Below are 20,627 nucleotides of genomic sequence, written 5' to 3' on the forward strand. Positions count from 1 at the left end.
AAAAATAGAGAAAAGGACCAATCTGGTCACCTGGTCAATTCACGAAGTTTATTATTAGAAAATGTATTCAATAAAAAGTCCAATTGGACCAGCTTTAACTCAAGTTGCTTAGAAGACAAAAAAGTGCCCGACCAACTGAAAGGAGGAAGGACTTTTGTACCACAGTGCATAGGACCTACCTCCAAACTGGTTTACACACCAAGTATGTGCGCATTGGGGGTAGATTGTGATACCCCCACAGCCAAGCATTCGATGAGCACTTCTACAGCGCTCTATAGAAGTTGCTCACCTCCCCTCATATGCCAAAAAGGACGACTGAGTGATGCACAGTGCAAATGCAAGGGCATATTCTGTCGGAAGACAGATGCCTGAGCCTAGGATGCCTGACTAGACAGAAGCATTACAGTACTGAAAAGACTAAAAGGAGGGTGTGTTTGTTGATGTTTCATAAAAGAAATACAGTATGTATACCTTTTCAGCAAACAGAAGTGCAGAAACACCAACTGAGGAATAAGAATATTCCATATAATTCCTCCAACATTAAACAACTGAATACAAAAACTACTACCAAAGGATAGTAGTTATCTCTGCTAAGGCATCTTCTGGAGTAAGGGGGATGGGAAGGGGGAGCAAGCAGTTCCAGCCGTGGAAGCCTCCCCTGGTGGTGTGTCAGCAGTGGGGTAGGTGCTATCAAGCTTTAAATGGTGTAGTATCCCTGCCTCTCCCACAGCAAAGAGGAGGCATACGCACAAAGCTCCGAGACTGGGCCTCGAAAGTCTCAGTGGGGGGAAACCAAAGAGGCTCTATATGTAATAGAGTGCGCTCGCATAAAGAAGCGGGGCCAATTAAACGACCCGCCGCCATTAGCAAAGAGGTCAACTACCAGAAGCCTGAACCCGGAAGTGCTTATAGTAATACACGGAAAGTGCAGCTTCGAAGATGAAGTTGGGTTGGAAAAATCATTCTAATTTTAAGGAAAATCAATATTTGTCCATATGCCTCTGGATTTTATAAGAGAGATACATTCTCAACACAGTATATGTGTTTTGATGAAAAAAGGACTTGCTCTAATGTGTCGAATATATGCTGAAGCCAAAATTGCCAAACAGGCATTCGATGCATTCATACTACATAATAAAGATTGCAGAAAGGTACAGTGTATACTCTTTGGTATGAGAGTACTGATTTCACATAATATATGTCACTTAGAAACATCAGACACACATACAACACACACCCCCACACACATTCAACACACACTCCCACACACATACAACACACACTCCCACACACAACAAACGCACACACTCACAACAAACACACACGTACACACCAAACCACATTTTTTTTTTTCAAATTCCTAAACACACAACGTACACACACACAAGCACTTTTTTGTTTTTCAATTTCAACATGCACACACACACACACACACACACACACACAATGCATGTCTTGAGTCCAGACCATGCATAACTCAAGGCACAGACAGCAAGAAGGACTGTGAAAACACTATTGGATACAGTACACTATTACCTTGGAGGCTTTACAGTTGATTGCATAGTGTATATAGTTATTGCATGGTACACATATGGACAGCTAATTATATGTGCGATTCTGTCTAAAATGTTGCTGTTTGTGGCACCGGTTTATTAGCCAGTAGGTAATCATTCACTGATGGTACGCACAAATTTTCAATGGTTATTCATTGAGTGCCTCATCACAGTACTTGAGGCATTTTGGGCTCCTAAACAAAGTTAGTCATGTCAGCACAAGTGAGAGTGATAGGTATTATGTTTGGGAGTGTGTGTTGTATGTGTGTCTGATGTTTCTAAGTGACATAATATTATGTGAAATCAGTACACCCATACCAAAGAATATACACTGTACCTTTCTGCAATCTTTATATGTAGAATGAATGCCTGTTTGGCAATTTTGGCTCCATGTTAAGGCACATATTTAACACATTAGAGCAAGTCCTTTTTTCTTCAAAACACGTATAATGTGTTGAGAATGTATCTCTCTTATAAAATCTGGAGGCATGTGGACAAATATTGATTTTCCTTAAAATTAGAATGATTTTTCCAACCCAACCCCATCTTCGAAGCTGTACTTTACGTGTATTACTATAGGCACTGGTAGTCAACCTCTTTTCTGCGCGCGCCACTGTTCAATTGGCCCTGTTTTCATTTGTACGAACTGAATGGTGAGTGCTTACTCTATTACATATATAGAACCTCTTTGGGGGAAACCGACTGAGGGAGGGAGCAATTGAAGGCGCAGAGTGGTGGGTACCCCAGGAGTCCAAAAGGTGCGAAGTACCAGAGGGGCTGGTCAATAGGGCAAGGGGAGGGCATGCAGACCCCCCGTACTCGAGCGCGCCCCATAGGCTGCTGGAGTAGCTGCCAAGGAGGAGCAGAGGGGCTATCACAATGCATGCAGGCTGGCACAGGGTCTGAGTGCATTGTGAAGGCTTGTGCACGCTGATCAGAGGAGAGAAAACCCCCTAGATGACACGGCATGCATGGGGTAGCTAGACCTCAACCTTAGTCCCCCTGTTGGGGAAGGATCCGGAGGACCACTGAGCTCTGATCCGTCTCTCGCGAAGGCAAGCGAGGGCAAAAGCTGGGAGGGTGGGACCGGCACTCATGACCCCGGTGGTAGAACCAGGTACAACATAGGGGAGCGGAAGGGGTGGAGTAGAGATAGGCCGAGGAAATCGAAGCGGGAGGGGCCTTAATTTAGTGCTGCTGACGGATACAAAGCTCAAGAAGTCTCATGTTAACAAAAAGTTTAACACAGTCCAACCGTGACTTCCTAGAATTTAGGATCAGAAACCAACCCCAGCTGTCGAACCCAGGCTGGCCATGGTAGGGAGAGATAGACTCCACATACCAGCCTTCGACTCATGCGAGGAAGGAGACACTCCTTCCGAGTCAGGGGAAATGGACGCAGGGGACATAAGGTAATGGAGGTAGTGCCACTGAAAGTCTATCAGACCCAGCTTGAATTAATAAAGTAGATCAGGGTGGGTCTGAGGACTTGGGTTTTAAGCAATATTTTGTGTGTGTGTGTGTGTGTGTGTGTGTGTGTGATTACTTGAAAACCAAAGGATAAGTCCAAAGGCTTACCCAAAGAACCTGCCACCTGTATTTGCGTGACAACCATCAGAGGCTGTGCCACTGACTGCCTCACAGGATAAAGTTGTTTTTGTTTCCTTTCCATAAGAAAGCCAAAGGATATACCCACAGGCCTACTAAAGGTAACTACAAACATTTGAGTGATGTTCAGGACTTATGGAAAGTCATGGCTACTCCATGGCAGTTAACAACTGCCATCCATATATGCATAACAAAACTAAAGGTTTGCTGCTGATAGCCTACCAGACCCAGCCTGGAAAGAAGTAGGAGAGTTTGGGAGCTAAAATTTGGGGCTTTTCATAAAGAGGAACCCAAATGCAGAAATCAAAGGTCTACAGAAAGTGAAAAGGATAATGCATTATAAAGCCACATGTAGTTGACCCTGGAAAGGGGGATACATGTACTGCTTGACTGCCTTCACACAGGTGGATTACTAACCTGTCCGTCCCCTGTCGACGGGCAAAAAGAATCTTGTTTGGGGGCAGTAAAGGCACTCAGAGAATTGCGGAAGAAATGGGTTAATGTACATGTATGTCTTGCGTTCAAACAAAGGTGACAGGAGAACCATGTTTTGATTACTCTACGGTATAATGTGAGATCATGGGGGAGGGGTATACAGTATGTAAAGTGGGGTACCGCACAGTGGTCAATACAATGTACATGCTTGTATGAACACTTCTCTAGTAGGTATTACTGATGCCTTGAGTAGTGCCCATCATGAAATTGGGCACCCTGCTTAAAGACGACGATTTTGCTACTCCCGTCCTATCCCGATTATGTAGTGAGTATGGTTGGACCTACTACTCATCGACCGCCTAATGTTTATTTGCTTGACAAGAATATTTAACACTGAAATTCACGTAAAAAACTTGACCTACGTGATTGAGAAAATCCAGCACTATCAAATGCCGTTGTTCCCTTTTTGATTTGAAGTTTCCGTGCAAAAATATCGCCGTCGAACTTGCGTGGCCTCGTTTCAGCTCCCCGCGGTACAGCTCCTATATTGCATTGACAATGCACGCAAACCGAGTTGTATTGAACACCGTGTTGTACGAAGCTTTTTAGAAACTTCCATAGACATTACATTACGATTCGGTGAAAATATTCATTCGAAATTTTGTCCTTGATTAAAACCATTAATGAACAGTGAATTTTCGTGTTTTCGCACACCATCCTCATCAACGGTCAAAGCCAATCCATTTTTATGTGCTCTGCGCGCAATGAAGTGCGTACTAAGCGTTCTGTGCGCCAATGTATACGCGGTCGGTTTCAAAAAGGGTGGTCGATATGTAGTAGGGCTACCATACTGTATTGATATATGAAATATGTTGTGGGTTGTGTGTTTTGCTTTATCAGTCTAAAAACTGTAGTAACTACATAATGTATCATTGAAAAAAAAAATTCCTGAAGTTGTGTGCTTCATTATGAAGTAATTCACACTTTGTGAGGGATATAGCATTAGATTTTGCTGTTAGTTGGAATTTTTGATTAGGTGTAAACCAGTACAAGAAACTGGAGATTGCAGTTAAAGTGCAGGTATTGTTGTTAGTGTTAATTGAGCTGCTCTTTGTTTGGGTTTTATTTTGGTGGACAATTGAGTTGGGACTATTGAAGGATTACCTGTGGTAGATAACAAGGAAGGGGGTATAGCTCTTTGTGCATTGTGCCTTCTCTGTATCCACAGCTAAGGAACTTAATAGCAGTATAAAATGTTTTGTTAGGGAATTAAGTTGGCCACCTTGGATGAGTTTTTAATTGGGTCTGTGTTTAACTTGGGAAATTGTGTTCTTTTGTCCTTAGTTGTGGAGGTTAGCTTTTTGAGTGTGGGAATGGAGTGGGATTTTAGATCTCGCCAAGTACAGACCTAGGTATGTAGGGGAAGAAAATTGTCTGAAAATGATGATGAGCTGGTGCTCATCGTCAGTCAGTCCAAGTGTATCATCTTCAAAGTCTGAAATATCTTGTGACACGTAATGATTTGGTGAATATGTAACTTTGGTTACAGAAATAAAGCTGCTGAAGTCAGATCGGAACTATACACCAATAGTTGAAATCTCCCTATGTTTGAGTATAATGTGTAGCAATGATGGTGATGACAGTCGCAACAACAGGACTGTGAGAAAAAGCCCACAGGAGTGCAATTGGGTGATGCCCTCCCCGCGCGTATCTCTACAATTATGAAGATATAGTGAGAAAAGTTAGGACAAAATTCACTTAGAAAATTCTTACTGACCTGCTTTTTCCTGGATGGCAGTCTGCAAGATCTTCTCACAAGGGGTCATGACCCCAAGGTCAATAACCCGGTAGTTGTTACAGCCCAGCACAACTCCAACAATGTTCTTCCCAATGTCGTGAACATCTCCCTTCACTGTGGCCAGGACAATGGTACCACTTCCGAGTCCCTGGAGGGGTAACAGAAAGACAGGTGTAGTCAACCCATGTCTCCTTTTTGTCACTTAAAATAAATAAAATGTAAGAAGGGTAATATTTTTTAACATACTAGAGTAAATATGCAGTGCATATATTGTGACTCTATTTAAAGATCAAAGCATGACAGTGAAAGAATTCTGTAGGCCTAGAGCTCACTGAGCAAATCAACTAATCCTGATGATTGTTTTTCTAGCTGTCAACTTCAAATGCAACAGTTTGCTTCACTCTTTTCTTTCTGCCACTTACTTTCCTGTCATCAATTCAACAAAGAAATCTAGAAGTATAACTAAGTGTAATTAATAACCCCACCTAAAACTGAAGGAGTTAGCTAAAAAATATGTTACCATGGAAATGCATTGTTCAACATTGATTACAGGTACATGTTTTGCTCATATAAGAATTAGTCACATGTGTCAAATTTCAAGTCTAATGCAGAAAAACTAATGAAGTGAATGACATCCGCTGGTAATTTGTACAATTTTCATTAAAAAAATTTTACTAAAGCAACACTGTTTGACACTGACAAAAGATGAAGTTTGCACATGCATTGTAAAGCAGGCACGTGTCAAATTTCATGTCCAATGCTAAAAAACTGAAGGACCTAATTAAATCATCAAATTATTGTATGCTCTTGATTAAAAACTAGAAATGTCGCTATGGCGACTGATGCCTCCGCCATAATGCATGATTCTCCCAATAGGTGTAGTACAATGTCTTCAAAATGTTTGATGACAGTTTCACATAACTGGCAAAATATTGAAATGACAGGTGTGTCAGAAATATCTTGAATGTTCACTTTCCTTGAACTGGGTTGGCTATAATTGTCTAAGAGTGCAGGTACACATATTTGGTGAATTGAGAATTTTTACTTGACTTCTGACGGACCCTTTTTTATGCATTGAGTAATTTCCAAGGTATGAAGAAAGTGTAATTACAGTACAAAATAGATTTTTTTTTTTTTTTTTTTTGGGGGGGGGGGGGGGGCATTGAAACCTGGCATTTGACCCTTAACCTTTGACCTTCTGGCTGGAAATTTCCCGGAGAATCTCCATTAGGTAATACATGTATATATTAAGTTTTAAAACTAATAATGCAAGCATTGCATATACTAGTATTTGAGGGAAATAGTAAAATTTTGAGTTGACCTTGACCTTTGATTCCCTGACTATTGACCCATGACCCCTAAATTCCCTAGATAATCCCTGCCAGTCAGTACATGCGTATGTACCAAGTTCCACGAAGATACATTGAACCATTTGCGAGAAAAGTGATATTGCAACATTTTCACCTAACCTTTGACCTTTTGACCTTTGACCTTATGACATGAAACTCTCTCTGGAAAATCTTTACGCAGTAGTACATGTCTACACTAAGTTTCAAGAAAATACCTTTGGGCATTGCATAGATATGGGGGAAATAGCAACATTTTTAGCATTTGACCTCGACCTTTTGACCTATGACCTCTTGCCAATGTCACTAAAATCTACTCACTAATTGCCCCATCATACATCATCCTTGGACCAAGTTTGGTGAAAGCTGCTTCATCCAGTTTTGAGTTACCACGTAAACAGATAAATTTTACGATTTTACCTTGATCTTTGACCTTTGACCTCTGTCCGATGTCATTACAAAACTAAGCAAGTAATTGTCCCATCATCCTCCGACAAAGTTTGGTGAAATTTGCTCAATCCAGTCTTGAGTTATCGCATAAACGGATACAATTTCATGATTTGACCTTGACCTTTGGCCGATTTCACCCAAAATGTAAATAATTTGCCCAATCATACTTTATACTTGGACCAAGTTTAGTAAACTTCCAGTCAATATTACTCAAGTTATCGCGTAAACGAAAGTGGACGGACGTACGGACGGACAACCCGAAAACATAATGCCTCTGGCACCACTTCGTGGCGGAGGCATAAAAAATATAATTAACATGACAATTTATTGTTCAACACTTACAAAAGATATGTTTTGCACATCTCAAAATGACAATGGTCATATATACCAAATCTCATGTCAAATGCTCAAAAACTGGGAGAGTGAGAACAATCCACAATATTTAGGTGATACGCTGATTGCCATATGATCTATTGTATCTGTATGAAATCTTCCTTTTTAGGTGATACACTAACGGTGTATCACCGATTGTGTTCGTACAAAATCTCTGTTTTCTTAATTTTTCTTCTTCCTTTCTGAAGAATTTTATGAATGCAGTATCTCAACAATGGTATGACCAATTAACATGAAATTTTCAGTCATCGTATAACATGTCCACATCTCGATGAAAAGACATCTTTTCATGACATCAACGTATCTGTGACATCTCGGCGCTATTTTGTGATTTTAACATGTCAAATGATAGATCACATCTTCATAACTGAATGTCATAACTTTACCATTGTAAGTGGATGTAAAGTTTGAGATTTAAAAATGTTCAAAACAGCTTTTCGACCGATTTGCTAAATGTTTTAGACAATTTTACGCATTTCAAAAATTTCTGTGCATGTGTGTCAGTCCACGCGTTTTCGCGCACAAGCAACATGAAAATGCACTTTTTTTGACTGATTTGGATTCCTGATACAGCCAGCCTTAATATCTATTGATTTCCAGTCAATCTTGACCAATAACATAGTAATACGCGAGCATCAAAGTTGAAATTCCGCATGCTCATCTATGTGCAAATAAAATAAAAAAAACATGCCTTTGTTTATTCTGCCATAGCTCTTCATAATGCCCAGGAACCCTTTGTTTTTATTGCATATCATGACGCAAATCTCTCGTTTGAAGAGGCTACACCCCCGTAAATAATGCCAGTGTATATCTTGGCAATCAATGACTTAAAATCAAAGATATAAAACACCTGTTTCTTGACCCTGGCCTAATCTAAGCATCAGTCATCGCCACAGCGCCACGGGGGGGGGGGGGGGGGGGGGGCACCGCGAGAGGAGAAAATTGTTTTTGGTTTTGGCATGGGCTATGTAGCTCCATGGTGCGTGTGTGTGTGTGAGTGTAGACATTCAGCGTATGCAGACAGAGCATGCCTGTACTGCAGTGACCGGAACTATTGTCATTCCATTTTGTCTCCCCCCCATCTCTCTCCCCCCCCCCTCTCTCTCTCCCTCTCCCTCTCTCTCTCTCTCTCTTTCTCAATGATCCAGTCAGCAGGCTGATTGTAACCAGGGAGGTAGTCTCACCTCCCCCATGTAACTCACTGCCAAATAGCACATTGTCAGCACCGGCAAACTGGCAATGCTCTCCTTCTTATTCCTGTATTTTCGTTATTTACGGGTCAATTTTTTTTCGTTCGAAATGTAAAATGGATGACCATAGAATTTCTCAATAGAATATAAAACTGAACACTTTAGAAAGGATAGAGAAAATTGAGTTCACTTTGAATGGTCTGCCACAGGCAGATATCCTTATCATGCTCTTACGTAATACGACAGCTGCTGGAGTCATCAAACCCTGGCATGGCCTCCAGGTTTGTCACGCCGAGCAGAAAGTTTATTTGCAATGGACAAAAACTTCGACTCCCAACTCCCAAACGAAAAGTCTTGAAAGCAACATAGAACCCCACTTTGGGGACCCCCAGTTGGGGACTCGCCTCAAACGAGGGATTGACGGCATGTTCCAAAAGCATATGAATTGTAAATAACATTTCATGTATCAACATTTTGAATAAAATAGCAGGACATCATACTGTCATCTGAAATAAAAAAAAAAGTAGAACTGAATTTCATGATGTACTGTTTCTGACATTCATTTGCATACATCTCATTCATTTTTGCTCAATATTATTCCCAAATTCGCATACATGTATGTTGTACTTTGGACAATTGTCTTTGGAGTCAGCATCATTGTTTTACAATTTGATGACATCATTACATTGGAAATTGTAATTAAATGCAAAGTCTACATATCTGTGGGAGGTGATTTTCTTCCCATTCATGCCTCGACTTGACAACATTCTGGAAGCTACTATATCTCAGTTGATTTTGCTGCATTTTCTCTGAAGCTGTAGGTTTAAATATGAGACAAGCTTAAAGGTGCATAGACCAGGTAGTTGTGGGGGCGCTGTTAGATGATAGTGCCAATCACCGTTAGCATTGATACAAAGATTGCCGAAGTTGAGCTGTCATCAAAAGTAAAGCGCGTAGGTGTTGCTAGGTAACTTTGCCTTAGTTGCCTCATCTGCACATCATGCAGTCTGTAGTGATGCCAGTGTGCATGCTTCTTAGTATGACGTCACAGAAGAAGTTTGCTAAAGCTGTCATCATCAGCTGAATCACGAGCCCGAACTGTGATCGGACCACTGACAACAGTGGACTTCTTCGGACTCATGGAAATGGGTCAAAGCTTAAGCGATAAAGAGGAATCGATAGCATAGGTCTCTGTAGGAAACTTGTGCCGTGCGCCCGCATATGCATTTGACCAACCACCGGGTCTACTGTAAAACGTGATATATTCACGGCATGAATTTTTCCCACATTGGAGCCGACAGCCTTTTTTGCAGCATGAAAATTTTGCGAACTGCCACTGGCATTCAATGCACAGTGTAGACAAGAACATTTGTGTGCATTTTAATTTCGCGAATATTGGCGCTCACGAAATTCGCGAAATTAAAATCCACACGAACATTTCTCGTTTTACAGTGTGTGCCTTTGAAAGATCTTGCATGTTATTTTTTCAGATGTCCTAAGATGCCTCCTGCCTCAAGCTGCACAGTCTTGAAGCTAAAATATGTTTGACCCTTAATATTTACATAATTGACCTTCATTAACTGAAAATTCATTTCAACAGGGGTTATCAGTTACAGATAATGGCTACAGTGATAGTTCAAATCTGTTTTATTCAGGAGAATGTAAACAGTTGTAGTCTACTGTACTCAACTGGAGTGGATAGTGTGAAGGCTAACTATTTTTAATGACAGTTTTTACCCTATGATTATCTGATTATGGCAATATTGTAGGGTGTGATGTAAATTACATGCAAATATCATAGTCATGCATTCACCCTAAGCTGATCCACGAACACTTTTATCTACTTTCAGGCCAAAGTTTCGTCCATGTAACATGAAATTATGCGAAAATGTGTGAAATGAGCTTGTCATGATTGTTACACACTTTTGCTAATAAAATGAAAAGTACTAATGCTACTGGCAAAAAACAAACAAACAAAAAACCCACTAATATCTTCTTAAAGCTGAATAAATCCTTAATGTTATTTGTAAGACCTTTTTGGGATAAAAGAACATGTGTGAAGAAATGCAGTGGTTACAGGTAGAAACAATTCTGCAAAGGTAATTGTATGGCCTACAAGGACATCCTCACTCAGATTACTATGCAATATGAAAGTTTATACAGTGAAACCCCGTTATAACGAGGTCCGTGGGACCGGCGATATTACCTCGTTATAACCGGTACCTCGTTATAACCGTACGCATCAAAAACAAAGAAAAACATAAGCACGACATCATAATATAACCAATGAAAGTTAAGAACATGCTTTGCGTTGTTATTACACAATTATGGATCATAAAAATCAGGACTGATTCTATTATCTATGAGTTTAAAACCATCCGTCCGCTTTCCTAAACAATATGCTATTACCCTCGCGTCGCACGCGCGTGCCGAGCTATATGCAACAGAAGACTATAACGTCCCCACCTACCTCCCCCCCGTGTGCGGGCCCCACCGGCGTCCACCCGTACCCCAGCCCGCTCTTCCTCTAAATACCGCAGAAAGGAGACCCCTAACGCGGGAAGAGGGGAAGAACGAAAGTGGACCGATGGTTTTTACCTCGTAGATAATAGAATCAGTCCTGATTTTTATGATCTACATCAGTAAAAAACCATCCGCCCGCTTTCCTACACAATATGCTAGACCAACACAGAAAAGGGAGGAGCGTTAAAACTCACCAATTAGGAGGTGGGTCTAGATGTCACGGACGCCGAAGCCAAAACCGCTTCAGATGCCGGGACGTCCCTCAGATAAAAAGAGATGAAAGAGTTGGCCGAGGACCAGTACGCTGCCTTCAGAATGTCCTCCTGACTGACACCAGCAAACAGGGCCCACGATGCGCTGATACTCCTTGTATCATGCGCGTGGGGTAGATCGGATCCCGCAAGGGTTTCCGGGCCTGCCGCCTTGATAGCGTTAACTATCCATCTTGACACTGAATCCCGAGAGGCTGGTGAGGTTCCTTGCAGATCAGAAAAAGCCGATTGTGTTTCCTGAAGCTTTTTGTCCGGTCCAAGTACCATTTGAGGGATCGTACTTTGTCCTCGGGAACAGACGAAAAAGCCATCAACGGACTAAGGAAAATCTCCACTGGCTTCGTGGAGCTCGTTTGGTTCTTGGCGATAAAGGTGGGGCTCGGAATCAATCTCACACCATCACGCTCCCAACGAATGTGCCCTGGCGCAGTGGACAACGCATGTAACGTGCTCTGTCTGTGACCAGAGGCCACCGCCAGTAAGAAAGCAGTTTTCCAGGTGAGCCTGGCAAGGGACGCCTCGGCCAACAGCTCAAAGGGAGGTCCTGCCAACGCTCTCATAACGCAGGCAAGCTCCACGAAGGAAGCAAAGTCTTCGTGGGCAGCCTCTTTAAGAAAAACGCTTTAAACAACCTAGACAGGGTAGGCGCATTTGAAACCACACTGCTGTACTCAAACCCACTGTGCACTACGGCTATTGTGGATCGGTAGGCCCTGATGGTCCGTAAAGCCAAACCCTTATCAAACAGGTGGATGAAGAAATCGACCATCCTGTGGAGAGGCGTGGTCCAGGCGAGATACACGGTCAACCCAGAGTTGTAAGACTGTACTGTCGAGTCTCTATGACTGTGGGCAGTGAACTCCGCCGCCCTATGGAAGAGCCCCGCCTGCCTACCCGCCTGCCCGACAATGGCCACGCAGTCAGGTGTAATGCTGTCGGGTTGCTGTGCGTCATCCCGGACTGGTGGTTCAGACTGGAGGCCAACAGATCGACCTGAACGGGGCCCATGGTCGTCTGTAGCCATGCAAAGACCTTGGGGTGTAGCATCCACTTGGATGGTAATTCCCTGCCCCTGGAAAGAAAGTTGGCAATTAGATTGTCCTGCCCCAGCAGGTAAACTGTCACAGGGGAAATCGCCTGTACCCTGCACCACCTCCAGGAGTGGGCTGCCAGGGCATTGAGGGATATGGAGTGGGTACCTCCCTGTTTGTTGAAGACACCACCGTGACATTGTCAGTCTGAATCAAACCCATCCTGCCGACAAAGGCTGCGCGAAAGTGTCTGCACGCTAACATCACTGCCCAAAGCTTGAGCTGATTGATGTGCAGTAGACATGGGAGGTGAGCCCAATTCCCCGAGACCATGTTCCCGGCGCACACCGCTCCCCACCCCGACGCATCCATCGTTACCGTTATCGAGGGCAGGGGCGCTCTGAGGGGCTTGCCCTGGTTGAGGAACGGTTGGCGCATCCATTGGACTAAGCAAGCCCGGATGCGATCGGAGACTAGGATCGATGTAGAGGGCGGATCCATGTTCTGTCTGTACACCTGCAGGACGTGAATTTGCAACGGCCGCATGTGCAGGCGACTGTCGGGGAGCACGTCCACCAAGCTCGCGAGATACCAAAAATACTGGAGCCAAGTCCTCGCGGGAGCAGCCGGCCTGTTCCGCAGGGACCTGGCGGCCGCTAGAATCGTCCTGACCCGCTCCGGAGTAGGACGAGCCAGCTGGTTCGGCAAGTCGATCTCCGCGCCTAGGAATGTAGGGAGCCGGGTCGATGTCAGTGCAGACTTTTCCCAGTTTATAAGGAAGCCCAGGGATTGCGCAACCAAAAGGGTGAAGTTCTGATGTGCCATCAGCAAATGAGGGCTGCTTGCAGTTATCAACCAGTCGAGATAACAGAATACCCTTATCCCTTTTTGCCGTAGAAAGGCGGTGATCGCCAAAACCAGTCTTGTAAACAGATGGATGGCACGCCTTAACCCGAAGGGGAGCGCCCTGAACTGATAGGCCTGTCCCGCGAGGGTGAAGCCTAATAGCCTCCGGGACGGGCGGGCAATCGGAACATGATGGTAAGCATCAGCTAGATCGATGGACACTGCCCAATCGTCGGGCCTGAACATGGGTAGAATCGAGGCCAGAGTTTCCATGCGGAAGTGTACTGGCTGGATGAATTGATTTATGGCCTTGAGATTCAAAAATCATACGAAACTTCCCCGAGCGTTTGGGAACCATGAACGATGAGAGGCACAGGCGGGGGTGAACTACCACCCGCTCTATGGCCTGCTTTTCGAGGAGCGCGGCAATTTCGCTGGCCATATTGGAACGGAAAAGCCGCGCGCCTGGAGGGGAGAGGGCCCTGAGTGAGCCGTCCGGGAGCGGGTCGCATAGGCCTATCATGAACCCATTCTGGACAACGGATAGCACAAATTTGTCTGTGATGGCGGCCCAGGCCGGCAGGAACGCCTGCAGGCGGCAACCGACCGGGCCCGGAGGACCCAACGCTCGGAAGAAGTCAAAAGCTCTGCCCATTTTTGGGGGCTCCGCGGTGGGACTTAAAAGCCCCCCGACGTCGACCCCTGGAGGGATTCGACCGTGCATGCCCCCTGTTACTGGAGGGGTGCAGGGTCCGCCCGGGCACTGTGACTGTCACCTGCTGTCCCGCAGGTGGGCGGGCCAGGTCAGCCCTCCGCACGTTCCTCTGCCCACCTTGGCGGGGCTGAAGGAACTGGGCGGCCGTTTCGTTGGCCCTCTTACTGTAGGCACACTCATCATCAAACACCTGGATGGCTCGGCCTGCAAAAAGGTAGGGCCCATGGAAAGGGATGGATGTCCCAATCTGGTCTGCATCCTGGGGCGGGAAACCCATGGCCTGCAGGGCAATGGTGCGCCTCCGGCGGGAGGTATAAAGAGCCGCCCTGCATGCCTGTGACCACTGCGCCTCCAATATGGCCAGGAGGATGGACATTAATTCCTGCTTATCCTCCGAGGAAACCTGGTATTGATCGGTCTGAGTAAGGAGGTTGGCCACCCACCCTCCATAGGCCGCCAGGCGCATGGCCATACGAGCCAGTTCGGCTACCCTGGCCCATTGTTTGTCCCTCTCCCTGTACTCCTGCCCCCGCAGGGGGTTTCCACCAGGTTTCCGGTCAGTGACACGGAGAATCTCGGGGGAAAGGGATTCCGGGATAGAAATTTTTGAAAATCCCCGTGGGGGAACTGAAAGTCCCTCTGCAAAGATGCAGGGGAGCAGAGTTTCGGCTCCTGCGCGACCCGGGCATATTCAGTCTGGAAATCGGCTATCAAGGGGATGCCACTACCGGGTCGGGACGTGATTTGAAGAGCAAGGAAGCCTGCGGCTCCGGCAGTGACCCATCGCCCTAGTCAGCTGCGTAAAACTGCGGCATATATTTGCGCAGCAGCGCCTGGGCTCTGTCCCCTACTTGCTGCCCTGTAGAGACAGGCTCGGGGTCGTCGACTGTAAAGACTGACCCGGAGAACGATGACTCGCTATCAAACCTGGTATCCAGCGGGTATGAGGGTGGTAGTGGGAAGGATTCCCCCTGGCATAAGGAACACTGGCCCTAGGAAGCGGGGACTGGGGCTCACGGCTACGGGAGGAGCCAGGCCTAGGGCCCGGGGAAAAACCTGGGGCCTGGGAAGAGCCCGCCAGGGGAAAGAGATCTGAACCCGCGGGAGGGAAAGTTTCCTCCCCGGGGGGAGCCCGAGGGCCGCGGGCTGCGGGAGCCTGGGGACGATGTCCCTGGGCCGAGGCTGGGCCTGGTCCGAAGCCTAGGGTGCATCCCGGGGCTCGGAGCGAATCCGCGGGAGGATGCGGACCGGGGGAATTCCCAGATCCCGGGACCTCGCTCCCCGCGTGCAGGGAAAAACCCATCAACTGGGCTGCACGGCGGAGCAGGTCCACAGGGTTGCCGGCGTCCGGGGCGGCGGCGGGAACCTCAGGCACGGCAGGGGCCCGCTTAGGGGGCGGAAAACCTGCGGCTAAATCCCCTTGGCGTTTACAGCCCAGGCTGGTCCCACGGAATAACCCTGGACCGGTCACCTGCAGAGCAGGGAGCTGGCTGTAACGACTGCCTGAGGTTGAGGCATTATCCCACTCACCTCCCCCTGATCCCGCTCCGGGCAAAAGCCAACCGGGTCCTGGGACTGGGGGTTTTGCCCTAAATTTGAGTCGAATGGTAGCTGGCGCAAAGTCGAATCCGTACGCGGGGCAGAGCCAACCAGGTTATGGGATTCGGGCGCGCTACCATGCTCCAGTCCCAGCCGCGGGGCGGTGCCTACCGGGGACTGGGAGGGAGCCTGGGCCTGTGGAACCGGCAGCGGGGCCTGAAGGCACACTCGAGTCCGGTTCCGGCCTATGGCAGTCGGAGACCGCTCTTCACTCGAATTTTCGAGCCAGCCTCTACGGCCGGAGCTATCATCAGAGCTAGACTCGTTAAAATCTAGCTGCTCCGATTCTAGATCTAAGAAGTCCCGAGAAGGACTGGGGCGCAGAGAGATGGCCGAGTCGGAAAAGAACCCGAGGCCTGGCCCCTTGACTTACCCGCTGCCGCTTTTGGAAGAGAGGGATGTTTTTCCAACCAAGCTGAAAACTTGGCCCACAGAGCATCGTCCCACAAGACACAAACTTTGCAAGGGTTAGCCTTGCTGCAAGTCCTGTGACGAGCACACTTCCGATGAGTGTCCCATAGCGGCAGGAATTTATGGCATTTGCCACACTTGGGAGTCATAAACCTGGAAAGAGAAAAATATAAGTTAGCACAAGGTAGAAAATAATTCTAGAGTGCTAAAACAACAAAAGAGTCCCTAACAAGACCCGTTCGGAAGGTGGGGAAGACCAAAAATAGGTACAGTCCCCACACCCGGCAACGAGTGATGGAAAAGTACCGGGAAATTTTTGGCTAAAAAGACCCTAAAAATCACTCCGGGTGGAAAAAGGGACCGAGCAAGCACTAACACAGGGTGCTCTGGTCAAGAAGAAGCTATGTATAAACCAAAAACCAAGAAAGAGGCTGTAAATACACAGCAACGATAGGTGGTACGGCTCGTGTACAAAGTCTATGGGGTAAAAACAGCACCAACGAAGACAAAATGAGTCGCAAAAGATTAGAAAATATCACTTCACAAAATGATGCAAACGAATCAAAAATATAATCAAGACGATCTATAACTACTAATACACAGAATAACAGGAAAGATCCGACCTGATTGCAGCTGAAAAAGCCGATCACGAGGGATTTCACGAGAGAAAACTCCAACACAAGCAGTGGCTATGACGCTGCGAGCAAGAAGAGGAAGAGCGGGCTGGCGTACGGGTGGACGCAGGTGGGGCCCGCACACGGGGGGAGGTAGGTGGGGACGTTAAAGTCTTCTGTTGCATATAGCTCGGCACGCGCGTGCGACGCGAGGGGAATAGCATATTGTTTAGGAGAGCAGACGGATGGTTTTTTACTGATGTAGATCAGATCATATTATTGAGAGAATAAAGGGAAATTATTTGTGAATTAGGCGAAAAAGTCGGGGTTGAAATGGGTTAATTCCTTATTTTTCTTCTGAAAATCTCTTCGCATAATAGTTGCACATTATGCTCTTGAGAAGTATAGGCCTATATTATATAAAAATCAAATTGCATAAAATGCGTTTAAGTTTTTCTAAACAACAGAGCAAATAAAGTAACATGTATGCGTTGTTTACCGTAACTTGCGAGGTATTTTTACGCTGTTGGTGTCCAGCGGGAATGCGATGATTTCATGAATCGTTTGGGCTGTAATCTTATACAATGTATGATCGTTGCGACCGAAAGGATTAAAGATGCATTATTTTCTTCCTGAAATCTCTTCGCGTTTTGTACATCCGTTCTTGAAAAATAAGCAACAGGACTGAATTTAGGTTGTGATCGTTTTTACGCAAATCTGTACCTCGTAGACCATTCTGAAAGAAAGAAAAATCTTCATTGTAAAATGCGTTAAAATTGTGATAATGAACAAACCCAAATCTATTCAAATTATCTCATGCGTTTGTTTCTTTTTCTGAACACCGATTAAGTAGCTTAGCATGCGTTATTCAACTATTTTTATGCTACTGTCAACTGGCGAGATCGCGATGATTTCAGAATAACATACATGCGTCGTTTACCGTAACTTGCGAGGTATTTTTACGCTGTTGGTGCCCAGCGGGAATGCAATGATTTCATGAATCATTTCGGCTGTAATTTTATACAATGTATGATCGTTGCCCCCAAAGGGATCAAAAATGCGGTTTATTTTCTTCCAGAAATCTCTTCGCATCTTGTACATCCCGTTCTTGAAAAATATGCGACAGGATTGAATTTAAAAGGTTGTGATCCTTTTTACGCAAATCTGTACCTCGTAGACCATTCTGAAAGAAAGAAAAATCTTCATTGTGAAATGCGTTGTTAAAATTGTGATAATGAACCCAAATCTATTCAAATTGTTATCCCATGCATTTGTTTCTTTTTATTAACACCGATTAAGTAGCTTAACATGCGTTATTCAACTATTTTTTCGCTACTGTCACCCGGCGAGATCGCGATGATTTCAAAGTAACATAGAAACATGCGTCGTTTACTGTAAATTGCGAGGTATTTTTACACTGTTGGTGCCCAGCGAGAATGCGATATAGATTTCATGAATCATTTCGGCTGTAATTTTAAGCAATGAATTATCGTTGCGCCCGAAGGGATCAAGATGCGTTCTTTATCACCTTCCGAAAATCTCTTCGCTTTTTGTACATCCGTTCTTAAAAAATAAGCGACAGGATTGCGTTATTCAACTATTTCACGCTACTGTCACCCGGCGAGATCGCGATTTCATTATTTCGGCTAAAATCATACACTCATATTTGCTAACCAGCAAAAGAACTGGAAATCGGGAATACAAATGGAAATGCTATAATGATGAGTTGTACACGCATTCCAATTTCCAATTTTTTTTTTTGCCACGAGTGTCACTACAAAAAAAAAGTTTTTGAGTGCGTTATCTTTTCTTTCCCTCGTTGTGCTGTGGTTTGACCTATAACATCACGCACGCGAATCGAATGATTATCTTTAATAATTTAGTAGGAACATCGGAAGGTATTAATGTGTCTTATCGCGTGGATTAGAAAAAAACATGGAAGGAACCGTTCTCTGCAAAACGGGAAAAGACATGATGGATAGCGTGAATTTGGTTTTCAATGTTTCGTTTGTTGCATGTTTGAAAGTGGCAAGTCAAAAAGTGGAACCTCGTTATATCCGATCAAATTTCTTATGTTTTTCTTTATCATGATGCACCGAAACTGTCCTCGTTATAACCGGAATCTCGTTATAACCAAACTCGTTATAACCGATTCGTTCTGCCATAGGTTTACACGCAAAGGAAAACGGGACCGACGCGATCACCTCGTTATAAGCGGTTCCTCGTTATAACCGAACTCGTTATAACGGGGTTTCACTGTACTATAAGATCGAACATGATGCATAACATGCATGGGTGTAAATCCCCAGGGGGAAATGTGCAACTCAGGATCACCTGCAAATCAAGAAAACATGCACACCCACACACACAAAAACCAAACAACACTGCCATAACTCTCCCTATATAGCCGATAGCAAGCGATATCACCTCACGATATTGAATCTGGGCGATGATCTTGAACTGGCCCAGATCTGTTCGGATGGAGCACTTCTCTCCCATCGTACTTCATCTTGTCAGAGGTTGTTCTAGTAAAAATATTTTGTTGGGGCATTTGCAGTGCCATCTGCTAAATTGCTCCCTTCTGGAAATGTCTCGAATAAATACACGATTTGACTTCAGGTTGAAGTGGTCTTTCCTGCGAAGCAGATTCTTCCATGCTCTCCACTGAACTTTGTCTGTTGGGAACTTCACCCATGTCACATCCTTCATTTTCATCTATGGATACTCTTTTCATAATTTCGTCATTTGTCATCATCGGCCCAGCATTGGGCCACTTTGCAGAAGAATCCCATTCATCAAATGTAAAGTAAAGATCTATGAATACTAGTACTTCAGCATTCAATGCACATAAAAGCACACATTTACACATAGCGTGTTCATAACCAGGGGTTGCAAATATTTGATCCCTGTGTCTTCTGAAGAAAAAAAAGAAGAAAAAAAGTGGGGGCAGAGGAAGCCCCCACCAAGCTCCCCTTTGAAAGTGGGAGGGGTTGTCAAACCGTCAGAAAAACAGAAGACTATTTAGAAACAACAAAAAAAGTCTTCATATATTTGAAGTGCAATTTTCTGCCAAAAGTCTCTGCTGACTGAAGCAAAAACAAAGCAAGAACAAGAACAAAAGTCTTCATATTTTTTGCTGCCACTTCCCTCCCACCTTATATTTCATGCAAAGAAAAAAAAAGAAAAAAAAGTGGGGGATGCAAACATTTGATCCCTGTTTTCTGGGGAAAAAAAAAGAAGGGGGGGGGGGCAGCCCCGCACCAAGCCCCCCCCCCCCCCCCTAGCATTGGTCCAGTTATGGGCTTGTAATCATGATTGTATGTGATGGTGACGGACAGGTACAGATTTACGCCGGTGATAACATGGTGCATTAATGTCAACTAGAATTATCACTGAAGGTGATTAATACCCCCGCCCCTAGTGTTGCTTTATAGTATGTGATGTCATGAGGGCAATTATATTAATACCAAGTTTGTGCACTTGTCGAATTGGAAACAGAATAATTTTAGTTTACTGTACAATTACAGAGTTGACACTGAGTTCCACAAGGTTTGGGTAAAAAGTGTGGTTACCATGGCAATGCATTGTCTGATACAAACACAAGGGACATTCTGCATAACTACACTTAAAGACCATCATACACACCAAATTTGACCTTCATAGCTTAAATGGTTTATTTTGATACAAAAAGAGTGGTTACCATGGCAACACATTTTCCTTAAGGCCCCGTCACACTACAGCGTATAAATCAGCGAATGCCTAGCGGATGGGCAAAGTTTGGCAAAGTCCAGATACGCTCAAATCCGCTCGAATTCGCAAGCAAAATGTGGTTTTCGAACGTTC

At 44.9% G+C, this 20,627-nt stretch overlaps 1 protein-coding gene across 1 annotated transcript in view; it reads right to left on the reverse strand.

Moving 5' to 3' along the window:
* Positions 1–20,627, reverse strand: part of LOC140235702 (methionine synthase-like) — a 304,954-nt gene that overhangs the window by 114,030 nt on the left and 170,297 nt on the right. The window contains exon 17 of the mRNA XM_072315720.1: positions 5,374–5,542. Within this exon, the coding sequence (XP_072171821.1) occupies positions 5,374–5,542 (169 nt within the window). The remainder of the gene's footprint in view (positions 1–5,373; positions 5,543–20,627) is intronic.

Source organism: Diadema setosum, chromosome 1 (genome assembly GCF_964275005.1).
Source record: "Diadema setosum chromosome 1, eeDiaSeto1, whole genome shotgun sequence".
Taxonomy (NCBI): Eukaryota; Metazoa; Echinodermata; class Echinoidea; order Diadematoida; family Diadematidae; genus Diadema; species Diadema setosum.